The sequence below is a fragment of the Loxodonta africana genome, chromosome 16 (genome assembly GCF_030014295.1).
Source record: "Loxodonta africana isolate mLoxAfr1 chromosome 16, mLoxAfr1.hap2, whole genome shotgun sequence".
Classification (NCBI taxonomy): Eukaryota; Metazoa; Chordata; class Mammalia; order Proboscidea; family Elephantidae; genus Loxodonta; species Loxodonta africana.
In genome coordinates, this window is record NC_087357.1 from 59,557,468 (window position 1) to 59,577,223 (window position 19,756).

Genomic DNA, 19,756 nt, shown 5'->3' on the forward strand with positions numbered 1-19,756 from the left:
TTAGAATAAAGAATTACTGTAATGATACTGACTTCTTGATATTTTCTTAATATTTAGCATCTTTTTTAAGCAGAATGAGAATAAAATGTTTCAAATACAAACAGAAGCTAAAGAAATAGAATGTGTCTTTTCATAACATTTTGATAGTCTATGTGTTCTCCAAACATGCCTTAAATATCAGATCCTTCAAAGGTAAAAACCTGCATCTCCTGAAAAAAAAAAGGCAGTGATAATAATCAGGTGGCTGATGTTTCCAGGGATACTAGGGATCGAAAATATGTTAAGGCTCAACTGTAGATTGTATAATTAGATTAACCTAATTAATACTATGCTTTTGTTTTGCAATGCACATTTATTACCTGAATGTCCTTAACCCCAGTTTCCTTATTTCTAGCAGAATTTTGAAATAGTAGCTCATTGTCTTTGCTTTTGATCACTTAAACGATGTTAGCTTTGCTAGAGTTGATTGATACTACAATCTGTGGAAGCACTATATTTCATCGTGTGCTGTTTTCTGATTTTCTTATCTAAACATTGGTTGCCTAATGTACAGAGTTCATTTATAAATATCGGGAAGCTCCTTGAACTGAGTAAATTAACATGCTGTGCCCGATTCACTGGCGTCATTAGCAGCTCCTCATACCGAGGCTATGTTCGTAGTGTGAAAGCCAGAACCAACCTTCCAGGCTTGTTGTGGCCTGAGTAATTCCCTCGTTAGGCAACACATCAGGTACACAGCAGCACTGTGGTATCTATGGGACAGCTATTGAGACTATACCCATCCTCAGTATTCCACTCGTACAGCTACAACCTATTCATTTTGCATAACTCCATTGAGCTTGGGCACCCATTGGAGGCACCTAATCATTAGCTGAAAGGAATATTTAAAGTCAAGGAGCAGGACTGGACACCCACCCAGATAATGACCATCCTGAGTTATAGGTCATACTAGGGGGTGGAAGGAATGGAAAAAAAAAAAAATCTTAAAATCTGGCACCCTGTATGTCAAGAGACTATTAAGCAGGAAAAAAAAAAAAAAAAAAAACTTATTTATTGACTACATGAGACCACAATGATTTCCTACATTTATTTGTTCAATAAATATTTATTACTCTCCCACTATTTCTAGCCATTTGCCAAGTCCCTGGGTGGTACAAACAGTTCATGTGTTCCGCTGCAAATGAAAAGATTGCAGGTTCGAGTCTACCCAGAAGCACCTCCAAAGAAAGGCCTGGGGATTTACTTCCAAAAAATCAACCACTGAAAACTCTATGAGCACAGCTCTACTCTGCTATACATAGAGTTGCCATGAGTAGGAGTCCACTCAGTGGCAAAGGGTTTCTGGCTGCCAGTCGGTGAAGTGGGGAACAAAACAGATGAAGTCCCTGCCATCAGAGAGTTTACTATTGAAGCATTGTTGCAGATATAACTACACGACATTAAAACAAACAAACAAAAAAAACCCCACACTTTAGCTCTTCCTACATGCCAGACACCATGTAAGTGCTTCATAAAAGCCCATGTTACCCTCATTTTCTAGATGAGGAAACAGAGGCCCTTGCTGTGGGACATTGGATGAATAAGCATCTTTAGGGTGGTGCAGTAAGCCTTTTACTTGTGAAAATGACAACGTTTCAATATAACTAATTATGTAGATTTTTGGTGCTAGGAGCTTTAAAATAAAACTTGTGGAGTAGGATTGCATTCTGTGTTTCCCACTCAAAGAAACAAATGATTCAAAACCATGAAAATGGGTTAGGGTAGAAACAGCACTGTGGTACCTATAGGACAGCTATTAAGATAAAGTCTCACTTTTTAGTGGCACTGTAGTGATACTGGTTTTCTCCTAGAAGAGTAACTTGGTACAGCTCTGTAATTCCTTTTATTAAATGGATGGAACTGATCAGGAATTATAGTTGAAGGATGAACAGTAGAACTGCTCCACAACAGAACCAATATCTTACTCACCCAGGTTTGACTTTTAAAATTATATCAGCTCTGAAAATTATTTCACTGTCTTCTGTTGTGAGTAATCATGCTATATTTAATTTTAAATCATTAAAATGTAAAAATAATAAAGTCCACCGAAATAGTCTGTAGTCAATTTTCTGATAAAGTAAATTTGCTTCTCCCCCCATTTGGCCTTCAGAAAGTTTTTTGGAACTCAGTGTTAATTAAAAATATGGAAATGGATTTAAAGCACATTACCGCACAGAGTAGGAGAATAATCAGAAGAGATTTGTTCATACAACCATGCCCATTTCTCAATGTGTTTTTTAAGTTTTAGGTTATCGGTTGTTTTTCTGCATGCCAGTTCCTAGAAAAAACTGTGATTTCAATGAAAACAGTAATTATAATTACAACAAATAGGACAAATTGTTATTTGAGCAGGAACATGCAGTTTTAGTCACAAAACCAAACTGATGCTCTTGTACTTTCCTATTTAATAACAAAAATGAATTAAGCATGTTCTCAGATTTCCTTATAAACCCAATGCTTTTTATATCTAGTCATTAAAAAAAAAAGAAAACTCAGTCATCCGTGCCTTACTTTGGTTGAGTTATATGGAGCAATATGCTGTAGTGATATGAGGAACCAGTGAAAAAATGATCTTTTGAAATTACCTGAGAACTTTGCTTTCAAATCCCTAGTGTGGGCGTCATTTCCCTTTTCCAAACATCTATTTCCTCATCATAAACTGGAGATAAGCATTTTGAAGGGAACCAAAAAGAGCCAGTAGAGCTCCCCTTGCCCCTAAGGATTAGGTACATGGGATTTGGAGTCAAATAGATCTGGATTCAAGTTCTGACTGAATTCCCGATTTTCTAGTTGCTTGACCTTGGCCAAATTACTTAACCTCTCTGAGTGTTAGGCTCTTCATCAGAAAAAGAGGGTCTATGAAACCTCTCCTCACAACATAGTATAAATTAAAAGACATAATATTTGCGATGTGTTTTCTAATTAGCCCATGCCAACCATGGAGTAAGTTCTCGATAAACAAGGGCTGCTATTTTTCAATCATCATCATCTTCATCAACATTTATTTTCCTGTAGGGCGACCAGTGCTGCCCTCAGCCCTTCCCATTCTCACGACTCCAGTGGGTACCATCCAATTGTACTCCAGGGATGCAATGCCAGCCATGGCTTCTGGAGTTGGGCAACTCGGCAAGACCCTTAGAGCTTTCCTAGCATTACCTTCATCAGGAGCTAGGTGAAGGCAGTGGTATCTCTGGGAGACTCTTCAGAATTGTAATCTACATTGTGTCTATAAAACAACTATCTGTCAGTTAAAACAATCCAGTCAAATCAGTGAGAAGCTGCTTACTCTAGAATTCCTTCCGTAACTAGAAATACAGGTATTGCACTGAGGCCACAATGAAGTCACTATAATTCTATCTCCAAGCGTTATCAGTTTTTATGACAAAGTTTTAAAACCTGATTGTAGCTGATCAAACAAGCTGGCAACCCTGAAAATTTGTAAATGAACGGATACCGTAACAGAATAGTCAACATCTAATGCATGATTTCCCCTATACTAAGTTTTTTTTTTTTAAGACCTGAGCTAGGGACCCTCAAGACGAATAAGACGTGGTTCCTACCCTAAAGTTGCTTCTACAAAATAGCAGGCTATACCCAAGCTACAATGTGACAAATACCACACAAGAGGAGTGAACAAAATACTCTTGAGAGCACAGGTGAGATCAGGAAAGACTTTGCTGAGGATGTGGCTAATGAGCCGCCCAGAAGGCCAGATGGAATGTTGACTGGCAGGGATGAGGGAGAAAAGCACGCCAAGCAGAGGGAGCAGCACGGGCAAGACACAGGGCTGGGAAAGCACCCTCATCCATACTTTTTTAAAATACATGTAACAAAGATGTATTCAGAACCCACTACATTCCAGGCACTGTGCATATTGGGAAAGAGTGAGTAGTCTTGTGTGGCTGAGGTTTAAGGTCTGTGAAGGCAAGAACTTAGATTTGAAGGCTACAGACTGGGCGCTGTCATGAAAAGAAGGGAGCAGGTGTGACAGACATCATGGAGGTGTCCCCAATGAGCTTTGTGGCTGATTTAATGTAAGAGACAAGGCGCAGTGAACAACAGAAGACAACTTCCAGGTTTTGAGCCTGGTAACTGAGAAGCTGATGATGACACAGAGAGATAAAGGCAGTGGAGGAGGAGTAGGTTTGGGGAAGATAATTAAGTAGGATAATTGGACAAGCTATAGCCTGTCTACGTTTCCAGCAAGCACTGAGCGTGTAATCCAGATACTCCTCTGCATCATGGCAGGAAAATACTCAATCTGGGGATCTGTGCAGGCCGGCGACTTTGCGTCTTGTGTAAATAGAGAAAAAGCCACTTGAAATTTAGTATCATAGAAGAGAACATCTGTAACTTGACCAGAGATGACCTAGTCCAACCCCCTAATTTACAAATGAAGAAACCGTAGCACAGACCTACAGGCCATGGAGTGGCAGAGCCAATCCAGGGCTCTGGCTACACATTTAAGGGAAAACACCTGATTTCTAAAGCATTTGAATCTGGACTAGAAGATACAACCTAAATTGTTCCTAGCTGCTCTTGTTATTTTGGTTTGTTTGTTTTTAACTAACCCAGCATGATTTACAGATTGTGGGTGAAAGGTCTTTCTTGAGAACTAAACTAGCATGATTTACAGATTGTAGGTGAAAGGTCTTTTTTTGAGAATTGTCCACAAAATCAGTTTTGTAGCTAATTTCCAAGAACTCAGGTTCCATAAAAAGGCCAGGAACTCTAGAGCACCTAGTTATTCCTTACAAGGGAAAATATGACCCTTTTTAGGTCATTGAAATAATGAAAGAACGACCTTCCCTGTGTGTGGAATGAGAGGTTGCCTGCAAGGGAGGAAGGGCTTGGGTGCTTCCTGAGAGAACCCAGTTTCTAGAAGGCCAGACGCATGAAAGTAATTGGCAACAGTTTCCTCCAAAGCAAAAAAAAAAAAAAATTCTGTCCTGCTCACCAAAGTGTGCCTAATACAGTTAAAAAATTAGTTATTGAATTTAAAAAAAAAAGGGGGGGGGGAGATTGGAGGGAGCTAAGGAGAAAGAGAAATATTTATAACTGTGACAACATTTCCTTATAATAATTTATGAGCCAACTGGAGAAAAAGGAAACACACAAGCTATGAATAAAATACCCAAAATATAAACATCATGCCTTTTGCAAATTCTCTTTAGTTAAAAATTAAGGTTGAGGTTGGCGAAAATAAATGACTACATTTTCGTAGTCTCTTTATTTCCTTGATACTAAGGGTTACCAACTGATTTACAACTTCCTGTGTTGTTTTTTAAATCTATATTTGTCAGCACATTTTTAATGTCAGATTGCTTAAAATAGACCTCTTGGGTTTAGGAGGTCAGGAATAACAATATTACGTTGACTTCTCTAAAGATTTCATAGCACTTTACCAGCATTCTATTTTGGCCCCAAAAAGCTTTTTACCTTTAAATGAAATTAGTTCCAATATAGTTTTAAGAAGCTGTTTTTTTTTTTTTTCCAACTGATGATTTCAGGCACTGAAATGCAGTTCAATCAGTATGCTTTGAAGTCAAGTAAATTATATGTATAGCTTTGTCCAAATGGTTTCAGCCTCCTCTTAGGTAGTTTAAACTGTCAAAATAACAGGAAGTTCATGGGAAAAGAGAGAAAGATTAGAGCCAAGGACTTAGGGTTCTTCCATTGTAGTTTCTGTCCTAACCATGATGATTTATTATCTCATATGATTTCTGCAAATTACGGGCACTTAATGAATAAGGAAGACTGAAGAAGAATTGATGTCTTTGAACTGTGGTGTTGGCGAAGAATATTGAATATACCATTGACTGCCAAAAAAAGGAACAAATCTGTCTTGGAAGAAGTACAACCAGAATGCTCCTTAGAAGCAAGGATGGTGAGACTGCATCTTACATACCTTGGACATAATGTCAGAAGGGATCAGTCCCTGGAGAAGGACGTCATGCTTGGCAAAGTACAGGGTCAGCGGAAAAGAGGAAGACCCTCAACGAGGTGGATTGACACAGTGGCTGCAACAATGAGCTCAAGCATAACAACAATTGTAAGGATGGCTCAGGACTGGGCAGTGTTTCATTCTGTTGTGCATAGGATCGCTATGAGTCCGAACTGACTCGACGGCACCTAACAACAATGACGAATTTAAAAAGAATGTTCTCAAATATGAAGGCCAGGAAATAATTTCATTTTTGTATAAGCCCCCTGTACCCTCTTTACTTTTGCCAAAATTTGTTAAAGGGAGTCTTTTTAAAATGAGCTTTAGTCTGGGCAACCATAGGCCTCACTTTACACTGACAAACAAAACTTTAAAAGAGTAATACATTGGGTGGGGGAGAGGGTCAGACAGATTTCCTAATTTTGAAAGTTAGTTGTAAACACCTTCCTTTTCTAAATAAACGATTTGCCTTAGACCTGATCATGCCACATAGCTACCTGGTTATTACATGCTGTCATGTTCTCAAAAGAGAATTTGTTTGGGTCCAAGGAACTCTTCAGATAAGGTGGTGTTGGATATATGTTTGATATTTTAAAGGCTGTGACCATATGGATACAGAGTAATGGTGGATCCTTGTTAACAAATTCTTCGCCGTTAATTGTACTACTTGGGCAATATTAACAATTACATATAGAATTACCGTGGAACAATGTCCTCAGGAGAGGTACTGGATCTATACCAATGCTGGTGTTATAAAGAGGAGCCTTTCAATAATAAGAGTAATTATAAATAATAATAATACATCTTGGCATTTAATAACCTTCGCTTTGAAGAACTCCCAGCATTTTCATCCACATTATCTGATTTGTGCTTAAAACAATTCAATGAAGTCGCCAGGTAGCAATTATCATTATCCTCCTTTTACAGATAAATAAACTGAGGCCTAGGGATTTTTTAGCATGACACAATTAGGAATAGAGCCAAGTCCAGAGCCCATAATTCAGTGATCTCTCTTCTTGATTGTTGCCATCTTTAGGAAACATCTAGGTATCTGAAGAACCGTTTTAACCCTCAGGAAATGTTTGTACCACAGCCAGATCAAAACATTTTGCCTTCCTTTTAAATTGTATTTACACTACGAGAAGGTACTCCCAGATTCGTTAGAGAGGATTTTATTGTCTGAGGTTATTAAAATAGGCGTACTCAGATTTCTTTTCAAATTGTGCTGTTGGTCCTAAGTAGAAGTACACTTAAAAATACTAAAGCTGTCTGAGATGCTCTGGAATCAGTGTCTTTAATTAGCTAACTTTTTATTTCAAGCCCATGTTAAACAAGATCAAATCAGGATACATAAATAAAAATGGACACAAGGTGTTAACTGGAGTGTCCTAGCCAGATTGCAAATTGGTTTTACTGTGGCGTGCCAACTTAAATTCCTTCTTGCCGCTTCAGCTAGAACGGGTAGTCTTCATTTCCTGTCCTAACTTGTTATGCTGTGTTACCGTTCAATGTTTAGGCGATTAGCATGTGCGGATTTGATGGTCTCTAAGCTCTATTAAGTTATAAATGTTCAAACTAAAAAAAAAAAAAAAATTTTTTTAAGCTCTATTAAGTTATAAATGTTCAAACTACCAGTAGGCTGTGGATAAAAATAGAAGTTGCTATTAGATGTCTATTCATACCCTGCAGAAGCCTGGCAACATTTTGAACCTTTTCAAAATGTAAATATTGCACATTAAGCATAGAAAAGAAAATTAATGTGCTGCATTTGCGAATTTATTTCCAAGTCAAAAAATGCTAAGGGGGAGGAGGCCTCTGGTAGTAGAATTGATATTCTACATTTACAAGATGCATTAAGAAGTTTGTAATGGCCCCACGAAAGAAAAATACTCTAGAAATGGATTAATTAAAGTTTCTCTGATCAGCTTAGCTTTTAAATTTCCTCTCTTTTCATTTTAAATTTATGGCCGCACTATGATATTAGCAGAGTTTATTGCGTTTTGCAGGTGGCATTCATATGTTGTGACTTTATGGGTAGTGTATTGTGGGCAAAGGGTTGCAATTTTTGTTAAAATTTTCCAGAACCACACAAGTACTTCTAAATTAGACTTGCAAACGGTAATGCCTTTCTTCAAGGGGGAAAAGAAGTTAAAACATGACAGGAATTTCCATGCCTTTTTTCCTCAGTTAAAATTGGAGAAAGTTGGCGATTGTTTGTCTTTCTAAAACTTTTACATTTTTTAGTAAGTTCTGATTTACATATGAAGTCATCAAGCTGACAAATCCAAACAAATGTCTTTTTAAAGCAAACCAGCTTTTTGTCTGTGTGCCTGGGAGCTCAAAAAAGGTTGAACGGATTTATCTTGTTTGCTGCCATTCAAGATGGTGGAAAGTTGTAATTTCTATGACATTTTTAATATCTTGAATAACGTAATAATAGAATTTGATAATAGAATAACTGCCACTTAATTATAGAATTCGGTGATATAAACACTACCCACAAATTATAGAATTCAGTGGTACAAACACTACTCACAAATCTGGAGAAATTCTTTCTCCAAAAAAGCACTTCTAAAGAAAAAACAATAAGCCAGAATTAATAAAATTGACTATGTTAATACATAAAGTAGAAAAAGAAAGTATGATGTAATACAATTTTTCAGATAATATCTTTATATTCTCAAACATGAAAAGATGTTGAAGGAGGTCCTAATTCCTATAAGCATGATTTTAGACCCAAACTGATCTTATACTTAGTCCAGGAGGGTTCAAAATTCCTATCATGGATTCCCATGGGACATGTCTATTTCATATTGAATATGTAATTTCTTAAAAGATTTCTAGTGAGCCCATTTGGCTTATAAGAGCTCAAATTCTTTAAATCTACATAATGTTTGGCAATGAAATTTTGTACTTATGAGTATTAAATTAAGCCAAAAAGCCATTTATTTGATATTCTTTAAATACTGCAGCACAATTCAGCTAAAGCTCTTATTATAAGCCATCTTAAATAACACTAATGCAATGTGCACACAATGAATAATATAACTAACTTAATTTTCGTGTAACAGATAACATCTGGGGGAAATGTATATTGGTAAGTTATGCAAAACTAATTTTCTAGCGACCACATCTGTAGATGTTATTTATTGTATGTTCACTTAACAGTCGATTATTCTGTTTGGGAATCTATTCTCTTCCTTATGAGAGCTTTTCATGTACTCACCTTGGTTCAAATGGTCTGCTTATTATCAGAAAAAATATAAATAGCACTCACATGGAACAGCGTAATTGTTTTTATTACATCCATTTGTGTGCAAGCATTCAAAAATGGCAAGAGAAACACATTTATTGCTTTACATTCGAAGTAATATTTAGGGGGTATTTGAAAGTCAAGCAAAACCAGTCATTTGGCCAAATGGATGTATGCGTATAATCAGAAACTCCGGATTTTTAATCTCAGCATTAGGCCTCGGGCAAGTCACTTGAAGTCTTTCCCTTTGTTTCCTGATCTGAAGATTATGGGTGCTACTCTCACACAGAACAAGGGGGCTGCCAAAGCAGGCTACCAAGTAGGAGTGCTTTTTTAATAAACATACTTGATCCTTTTTCTGTTTTTATTTTTCCAGATTTAAGAGGTAAGATATTAGACTTTTGAGGAAAAAAAAAAAAAAATGAGACAATTAGAATTCTCTAAGAATGTATAAAAACAGTTATAAAACTAGCTTTATTTAATTTGCTTCAACTATTCATAGACTTGAGGAAATTATAACGTTCTTTTAGAAAATCTAACTTAATAAAGCTGACCATGTATCCCTGTTTTAAATAGATTTTATTACAGAACCAATGATGTTGTAAAACATGACGTTTCGTTAAAAAAAAAAAAATAATACAAAGGCCTAATTGTTTTTTCTTTTTTTTAAAGAAAGTATCACATCAGACGATCTCATTTAAACATATTTGCTGGCTCCGTGCTTTCACCACAATTATTGATTCTAATTTTTCTTAAACTTGTTTTTTTTTAAAGGCTACTTACGGGGGAAAATTATCGTGGCACTTCTGGGCGTTATGTTTATTTCAAACTATATAGTTGATAATGTACCTTCTTACTGTTAACAAAAAGGCTTTATATTTTCCCTTGTCTAAAACTGGGGCATTTTTTTCTCTTACAGTGTTTTAGTAACATAGCTAAGTGTAATTCTTCATGAAAGTGAAAAACATAGCTATGGTTTGGTTCATTAATTGTATGCAAAACACCCTGAAGAAAAGAAATTCTTACCCCCAGATCATGTGCACGAATTAAATCAAACTAACAGCTTCAGCTAATCATAAAAAAAAAAAAAAAAAAAATTTTTTTTTAACAGCTACAGCTGTATGATCTATACTCATTAAAAAAAAAGGAAAGCCCAACTCTCCCTGAAGCTTTTAGTTCAGAACCTCAGGTTCTTTGGATAAATGTGAGCTTCACTCTACCAAAGAAATGATGACGTAGAGCTGAGGAGTTCCAAGTTGCTGACCTACTGCAACACACACCACAATGCCAAGACCAGGAAAGTTGAGTAGTTGGCAATTAATTCAGATGAGCCTTATAAAGAAATCCAGACCATGAGGAGTAGGGGTTGGGGTGGGGACAGGTTTGAGGGATGAAAGGGATACTGGAAAATGAATACCTGCTTACATTTAAGTGTATCATCAGATAGACAAGGAGTCCCTGCGTGGTACAGGTGGTTAACATTCTAGGCTGCTAACCAAAAGGCTGGAGGGTGGGGTCCGTCTAGAGGCACCTCAGAAGAAAACCCTGGTGAACTACTTCTGAAAAATATGCCGCTGAAAACCCAATGGAACACAGTTTTACTTTGACCTACATCAGGTCACCATGAGCTGGAAACGACTTGATGGAAACTGGTCGGTTTTTTCAGATGGAAGAAAAGACACAAGTGGGCGGATGGTAGAGCCTGCTACTACCAGGATGGAGAGGCAATCTATTGACAACTTCCACTGGAATGAGGGCGAAATAGCAGAAAGGCTTATTCTGTGCATGAAAAAACAAGACAAATATGACAACAGCAGAGAAGATAAAATTCTGCTTCATTATAAGAAAATTACAACTGTTTCATTACAACCTTGTATTAAGCCTGCAGTGTTTCATAAACGCCAATCAATTGCTTTCTCTCTTGGTTTTTTTTTTTTTTTCCTTTTGAGGTCTTTCTCACCCTCTTAAACTTCCTGTTTCTCACCCCGCATTAAAATCTATACCAATAAGTAAATGCCTCATCATCTGCCCTTGCCTCTGGATTCCCATGTGCAGCTTATTTATTTTACCTATAATGTTTTAGAGGGTACTAAAATATGTTTAGCTGTCTTCTGTTCCCTAAAAATGTTCCCTAGCCTGGTAAAATAAAGAGCAATAGAAAATGTGGAATGATGAAAAACAAGAGTGGAAAAAAGTACAAATAATATTGTGGGAAAATGAAAATGCTTGTATGGCCCATTTAGGAAAAAAATAATGCCTTATAAATGTGATGAGAGAAAAGAACAATTCAGATATGTTTTCTCAATGTTTTATTTTGGTTGACATTGAGTCAACTTAAAATAAACAACCTAGAATGATGTCACCTAATAAAATAAAAATTATATGCTTAATAATATCAATAATTTCCAAGTATGGGAATATGATGACATATTACAGTTTACTGAAAACTGCATAGGCCAGGAAGTCAGCATACCAGGTTTTAACCCCCAGCCCTGTCAGTAAGTAATCATTTGACCTTAAGCCACTCATTTAACTTCCTTGTCTCCTAATTGTCTTGCCAAAAAATTAGGACACTTCAGAGCTTCTAAATATTTGCACCAAGTAGCAACTTTGTATAAAATCAAGTTAAAATTAATAATATGAATTCAAAGGAAAATATACACCATATTTTAGATATGGTAATATCTTAGATTCTGGTACATTCCCAAACCTACCTAAATTAAAAAAAAATTAATTTTAAATGATGAAATTCAACATTACGTTTACTTGAGATATTGTGGAGAAGTTAGACATGAGGGTACGATGAGTTCAGGGTTTTTTCAAGTCTCACAGGATGGTAATAATTTCATGATTTATGTATCTCCAGAGTTTGATCCTTACATACTTGTTGGTCTTAAAGCACAGATTATAGAAAGAAAATAAAGAGTGGAAAGGACAAAGGGCTAATTGTAAAGCATGGGGTACAAAAAGCACTAGAGAACCAAGAGGGCAGGTGACAGTTCACAGAGGAGATGGCACTTAAAAAATAATAGACTTGGAACTCCGGTACCTTTGTAAGGGAATTGGCTGAAATCGTGGTTACTCACCAAAGCCTATGTCATAATACATCACTTTTTTTTCCCCTCCAGCAAGTGATAGAGGTGGTAAAGCCTGCAGATACCCCTTTCCCAGGTCCGCTAGAAGAAGGAATCTCATTTGATGTATACTCAACAATCATTGAGGCATCCCCAACATCAGCTACAGAAATGAAGGTATGCTTCCTTTCCCCTCCCCACCCCCTTTTTAATTTACCCTACCTCAGCCTTATGTTCTCTGCAGCAGGGTTCGGGGGGAAGGAACCAAATGTCCTTGCAATTTTTTTTCCTAAACAAATACAAATATTTCTCTTAGTGTTGGTTCACAGATGGACCAGTTGAGAGTGGTTTGGCAATCTGAATCTTTTCCACCCCATCCTCCCTGATCTCCGCCAGTAGCCAGTAGAAGTTTGAGATTACATAAAAATCATTGAATGCTCCAGAAATCATTGGAGTGTTGTTTACTTTCAATATTCTAGAGGTTGGATGGAGAACAAGGCCCTGAGGAGACCCAGCCAGAAACTGATGCATTAGACACAGATCCTTTAGCCTGTTTCACCATTGAAGATATAAAATCAGTTCTGGGTCAAGTCACAGATGATATTCTACTCAGCATTCAGGTACTCGGTATTGACAGTGTGCTCACTTACTTTATTATTAGTTAATTTAGCCAACCTCAACCTTAATGTCTATAAACTCTGCCAGCAAGAGCAATGCTAATGATGGAGTTCAATTTAACATCTCAACATAATGCTCAATTGAATCATCTGAGATTAATAAAATCACAAAATAGATTTGCCCACAGCATCTAGTGTGGGGTGTGTTATCAGTTTACAAAAACCATTCAGCATCAAAACCCCAAAAAATAACACAGGAAAACTTCGTGCCTTGTCCCACTGTAAACATTGCTTACGCCAGAGTAATCTGAGCACATTTGTAAACAGTAAACGCTGAAGGCCAAACCGTAATTCTAAACTGAGTCTTCTCATCAGATTTCTTACAGAGACTTCCAAGTCTTTGAACTTCCTTTCAGATTGTTCCTTTGCACATATCTCTAGCGGCCTAGGAATTTACATCAGCGGCAGGGTGAAAATGGTGACTGTAACAGCTGCCAACGTAGCTTTATATACATATATTTTTCCAGTCTGTCCAAAAAGAAAATTAGCTGTTTCTACCTGGACACAAAGTTTTGTAGGAATTCACATCATTTACTAGGCAAAATAATTAAATAAATGAATTTCATATTTTGAGTAAATTTGTCATTTATTTTAGAAATTACCACAAATCAGTTGGACAACATATGGCATATTTAAATACTAATGCATCTCAGGGTAGGATTGATTTGTTATCTGAACATGAGACCATAAATAAAAAGCACACCATACTAACAACTAATGTAGAAAGAGCAAAAGATAAGCTTGCCATAAGCATACCTCGCTACTTATTTAATCATCGAATGTTATTGCACTATTTACATGAACATTTAATGATCTGGTGCCAACAGAATCAGCCAAAGTCCTCAGCTTAATAAGGGGTGTTTAGTGTTTACCAGAAATAGTGGAAGAACGCGTTTTACACAAAGCTTTATTGTTAACAACACTATGAATGTAATAACTGGTTACTGTGTGGAAGGGCAGAGTGCAGTTGAATTAAGCTGAGTTCATAACATATCTCCTTTTTAGATTTGATAACATTTCTTCTAAATATAGTTCATGTATAATCATGGCCCAAGGCTTCTTTCGATCTTGTGACTCTGAAATTATTGCCAAAGAACTACTAGACAGTAATAGAATTGTTTGCAGGCCGAGAAATTGAAAACATCTTTAGCAAGGCCATGTTCCATGTAGTAAGCAGTATTTTTTTTACCTATTCATTGAATTTATTTATTTATTTTGAATATTGGAGTCTGCAGGATTTATACCACCACTCTATCACAGAAAGAATATGATTGCTGTATGTGTGTGTTATGGCCTCTTGGCCTCAAGTCATCCTTCCAGGGCCTAGAAGTTCATTCCCTTGCTCATCTAAATATAATTAGGCATAGGAGGAACTTGGACCAAACGTGAGAGATGGGGATCCTTTTAGGTGGTATGGTTATTTTCATATTAAGTGGATTCATGAACACTAGTCTGGGCCAAATGACTGCCAAGTTTCCTATAAAATGGCATAATGATGTGGATTTATACATTATCTCAAGATAGAAAACCCCTTTATGTATTTTCTATCAATAATCCTAGTAAACTCCATGCAGGTTAGGCAGGCACTACCACTGATGAATAAAATGAAAAGTGAGACACAGAAAGACTAAGTCACCTGTCCAGAGTTTCCAGGGTCGGAAACTGATGAAAGACCCTGAATGGGAGCTGGGAACTGGGCTCTAGTCCTACTTCCAGTGTTATCCACAAAAACCACATAACCTCTAATATCACAACCAGACTACCTTGGGTTTTAATACTCCCGTGGTGTGGCACTTTTTCAGTGTTTACCCTTGTGTCTTGGTCAGATTCCAAGTTGAGTAATTACTCTCTGCTTACCTAAATTTCTCCTCCTGTTTTAGACGGGTAAGTTATTTTCCACTTCTAAAACCTGCCTTACAGTGTTCCTGGCTTTAAAAACTGCCGCATCCTCTTTTCAAAGGTAGCTGCATGTCAGATGTCAGTGATCAGTGTATATGAGCCTTCTGAACACACCAACCTGTTTTCCTGAGTATAGCAAAATTAAATGAATTATTATTTATGAGATGTTTTTAATTTTTCTGTAATTTTTCTTCTCCTTTTCTTAAAATTCATACACTTACTACAATTTTGAGAGGAAAGGGCAGTAGAGAATCCATGTTTTAAGTGTAATTTTTTCAAAGCTCTTTTTTCAGTAATTACATGCATATTTCACTTTCCATAATTCAGAAGTTTCTGAAAATGTGGTATGAATCCTTAAATTTTTTAATGTAAAGCCATTTGGTTTCCCATTGGCTCACTTTATAGTTTTAGAGATTTATTAAGAATGTAGTTATCTTGGCCCTGAGATGTTAATTAAAATTATACTGAATAGAGCAAGCCCTTTTAAACCTATATAATTTAGGCATTTTAATTTTAAAGATACATTCAAAATGAAGTTATTTTGGCCCTGACTTGTATAATAAAAAGTATACCCAACAGAGCAAACTTTAATATAGTTAAAGAATTGCATTTCAGAGAAATATGAATACTAACACTAAATTCCTGCAATAAATGTTGGCTGTTGGCTGTGTTCAAGCAATATAGTAAAATAATGTAAAAATCTTGAGGGAAGTTTGCCATTTGGGGGCCCTAGGTATTTTTAGGCCAACTTGAAACTTGCAGGTTAAAAAAACTGAGCATGAGATCATTTCAAAGTAGTGGTCAATGAAAGGTTATTGAAACAAGGTCATGGGTTTTCCATTCTTCCCTAAAAGTAAACAGAACCAGCTACAGCCCTAGTGGTTGTAGGATAGCTCTTCTGTTCAGCAATGTTCTTGGGACTACAAGGAAGCATGGCAGACTAATAACCAGTTCTCGACCAGACATGGAGTCTTTTGATCTGGGCTCTGCTAGTTGTGCCTGAACTGAAGTACTGGCCATCACTATCAGAGATTCAAAAGGTTATTTTCCTCTCTTAGTACACCACTCTATTAGGCATGCAGTTGGAATCAACTTGATAGCAACAGGTTTGGTTTGGTTTGTCACCTTCATGAACCTTTTCCCCAATGCCCACACTTGATTAGATGAATTGTTTCATGAAACACCAGAAAGATTTCCAGGTTAATCTGAAAACCCTGGAGAGGTAGTAAAACAGAACCCGGTAAATAATCATACATTTTTCCTTAGTTGAGAAGAAATGAGACTATTGGTGGATATAACCCAAAACCAAACATGTTGCTGTTGATTTGATTCCAACTCAAAGTGACCCTATAGGACAGAGTAGAACTACCCCATAGAGTTTCCAAGGAGTAGCTGATGGATTTGAACTGCTCACCTTTTGGTTAACAGGCATAGCTCTTAACCACTGTGCCACCAGGTCTCCACTGGTGGATATAACCCAAACCCCAGTGCCATCCAGTCGATTTAGAAGACCATTAATTGAAAGTGGAAAGAGTCAATTGGTGAGTCAATGGTTCCCAATCCTTTGGAATTGTGACAATATTCTTTCTTCAAATCATTGCAATCTGTACGTGGTCCAACATGTTCTATGCCATGAATTTATTTTAATGCAATACGATTAACATGTTATTTTTAAAAGATTTCACGAGCTTTGCTGCATCTAATGCGAGAATGAAGACCATTCTCAGCAACCAGACTGTCGACATTCCAGAAAATGTCAACATCACTCTGAAGGGATGCACAGTTCTTGTGAAGGGCTCCAGAGGAAACTTGCAGAGGGACTTCAATCACATCAGTGTAGAACTCAGTCTCCTTGGAAAGAAAAAGAAGAGGCTTCATGCTGACAAATGTTGGGGAAATAGAAAGGAACTGGCCACCACTCGCACTATCTGTAGTCATGTACAGAACATGATCAAGGGTGTTACACTGGGCTTCCGTTACAAGAGGAGGTCTGTGTATACTCACTTTCCCATTAACACTGTTATTCAGGAGAGTGGGTCCCTTGTTGAAGTCTAAAACTTCTTGGGTGAAAATATATCCGTAGGATTCGGATGAAGCCAGGTGTTGCTTGTTCAGTATCTCGAGCCCAGAAAGATGAGTTAATTCTTGAAGGAAATGACTTCGAACTCGTATCAAATTCAGCTGCTTTAATTCAGCAAGCCGTGACAGTTAAAAACAACGATATCCGAAAGTTTTTGCATGGTATCTGTGTCTCTGAAAAACAAACAATTCAACAGGCTGATGAATAAGATCTAAGAGTTGTCCAGGTATGGAAACAAGGCCGGATGAGTCCTAAGACTTACGGGTAATATTTTTAAGATGCAATAAAATTCATTTATTTAAAAAAAAAAAGATTTCATGATATTATATCAATGATATATGACACTAGTGAAGTATATCACAAAATTGGAAGTTAGAATCCATGAATTTAAAAGTGAGAGGGTATGTTATGTGGTACCTAGTTCAGCTACTTAATTTTTCAGATAAGAACTAATACCCAGGGTAGTTAAATGATTTGCCCAAGTTTATTTACATACCTAAACTAAAACCTAAGTCCAAACATTCCTAGACCAGGACCCCTTTCACTCTAACAAAACCATTGCTTGGGGGGATTCGTGATGATAGAGCTCCTGGACGGCAGCTTTTCATCCCTCCAAGCCTCCTCCACCCAACCACCAAGAAAGGAAAAGACGAGAAACCAGAGGCCAGAACTTGATTCAAGGGCTTAATAGAACTTCAACCAGAAGAGACTGATATTCATGTGAGAATTCAAAATTTTTTGTACTAATGTGATCTTATCAGGACTATCAACTATCAAAGGTAAAATAAAATCCTGTCAGATAAGACAGTTAATGTGGGAATTTCAAAACTGTCTATCCTAGTTATATTACTAAAAAATAAAAATAATCTGTATTTGATATTTTAAACATTTTATAGCTAAATTAAAGAAATAAAATTTCAAAACGCAGTTAACCTGAAGATCTCAATGATGTTACAGATACTAACATTTGGAGCTTTAAATTACTTAACACTTTCATGTACGGATTACTCCTCGCAAACTTGTAGAATTTTTAAAATCGACTAAACAGCATTAACAAAGGCAGCTTTACTATGTCCCCCACCATTAGTATCTTTGAATATAATTTTATTCTCCACTGTGAAAAAGGGAAGACATTTCCAGGACTGCTAATGTGCAGAGAATCCGAAAGTATTTCTAGAGTCGTGCAGGTAGCAATGTTAGTCCACAGACTATCACTGCCGGAGGCTAAATGCTATCGCAGCCACAGTCATCGCTAAAACCTGTCAGCAATCACTCACTTTTTTCTCCCATAAATATATACCACAAACAGCATAATTCCAAGAGTTATAACGTATGATGAACACTCTTAATAATGAGAATTGTTCTAATTGTGAGGTGATTTGTGTCGTTATTTCACAACAGAAGCTTTCTGGGTTCCTGTTTAGAATGGATTACCCAGGAGACAAAAACATCCATTGCAAAGGGGTGGAGGACCAACAGCAATGCAATGACTGAGCCCAGAGCAGTTATTCTGATTCGGTGCTTATTGGTAAAGTCTGTCTGAAAATATAGATAAATTATCCTATCTTCCAACACAAGGCTATGTGAAAAATGGCTGTCCAAATACCACTTCCTGTTCATAGCAGACATGCTATACATTGGAAATGTGCAGAGAAATATGATAAAGTGTTATCACATCACTACAGGCTGAAACACGGCTATGTCTGCAAAACAGGAAGGTGTGTGAGGGATAATGTCTGTCTTTAGGCACTATAGTATGTCAAAACCACAAAGACAATGTGCAGCGAAAGATAGCTCCATCATAACCACTTTTTTACGATTGTCTTCACAGACCGAGATAAACGAAAAGCTGCAAATACAGGAAGAGGCCTTTAATGCACGAATAGAAAAATTGAAAAAGGCCTGAGGACTCGGTGCAAGGAGAGTGACGCTAAACTTCACAGAAACAAACAAAACCAGCCGGAATAATAGACTCCGTGTAGCAGCGTATCTCCTTCGTTTAGTTGTGAGAGGAAAACCATGCCCGGCTTCTATTATCCTAAGTAATTAGAAAGGTATTGGCCCCAATTTTGCTATCTCCCAACCCATAACAGCCTCTGAATTTATTGCACTGAGTGTAATAAGAACATTTTGTATAAAAGAGTTTGGAGAATTATATATAAAAATACAATTACTTTTACGATTGGCCTTTCACATTTTGACGAATAAACGCTATTCATCCTCAAGGAGAATGAAGTCAACTTTTTTAAACAACCAGAAATAAAGAAAAATAATAATAATTGTATCCACATTGACCCAAATGAAGAGCCACATCACTGGAGCACCGTGGAAAGGTACCAGTACCACAGTACACAAGGGTAAAACTTGGTAAACAGTGGCAATTCAAATGCGTATACCAGGGTTGCCCTTTTTTTCCTCCCTCGAATCGTTTGGTTTTCTTATTTAAACGTTTCAGTGTGAAACCAATTTTCTGAAATTACATAATGCAGTTTGAAGCACTTTAATTTATTCTGTACTGTATTTGTTATTTCTAATCTTGTTACTCTCCCAGGAGAATACATGACCTATATAAAAAGAAGCAATGCATAAATGGTTATTAAAAACTAACCTATACATAGATTGTAAAAATCTTAAATATAAATCCAACTCACAGAGCTCCTAAAATTAGCCACTACGTTGCCGTGGAATGACTGACAATGTCTCAAGCCTTTAAATACCTTTCTTAAAATATAATTTCAAAAGAAAAATATGCATTTGCTAACCAGTAGTCCCTGGTTTGACAAACTAATT

At 36.8% G+C, this 19,756-nt stretch overlaps 1 protein-coding gene and 1 pseudogene across 1 annotated transcript in view; both read left to right on the forward strand.

The window, feature by feature from the left end:
• Positions 1-19,331, forward strand: part of CABCOCO1 (ciliary associated calcium binding coiled-coil 1) — a 109,523-nt gene extending 90,192 nt beyond the window's left edge. Inside the window, exons 4-6 of the mRNA XM_023546980.2 lie at positions 12,365-12,487; positions 12,790-12,930; positions 18,798-19,331. Of these exons, the coding sequence (XP_023402748.1) occupies positions 12,365-12,487; positions 12,790-12,930; positions 18,798-18,872 (339 nt within the window). The 3' untranslated portion in view covers positions 18,873-19,331. The remainder of the gene's footprint in view (positions 1-12,364; positions 12,488-12,789; positions 12,931-18,797) is intronic.
• On the forward strand, positions 16,568-17,659 carry LOC100670038 (large ribosomal subunit protein uL6-like; annotated as a pseudogene).
• Positions 19,332-19,756: the final 425 nt, after the last annotated feature.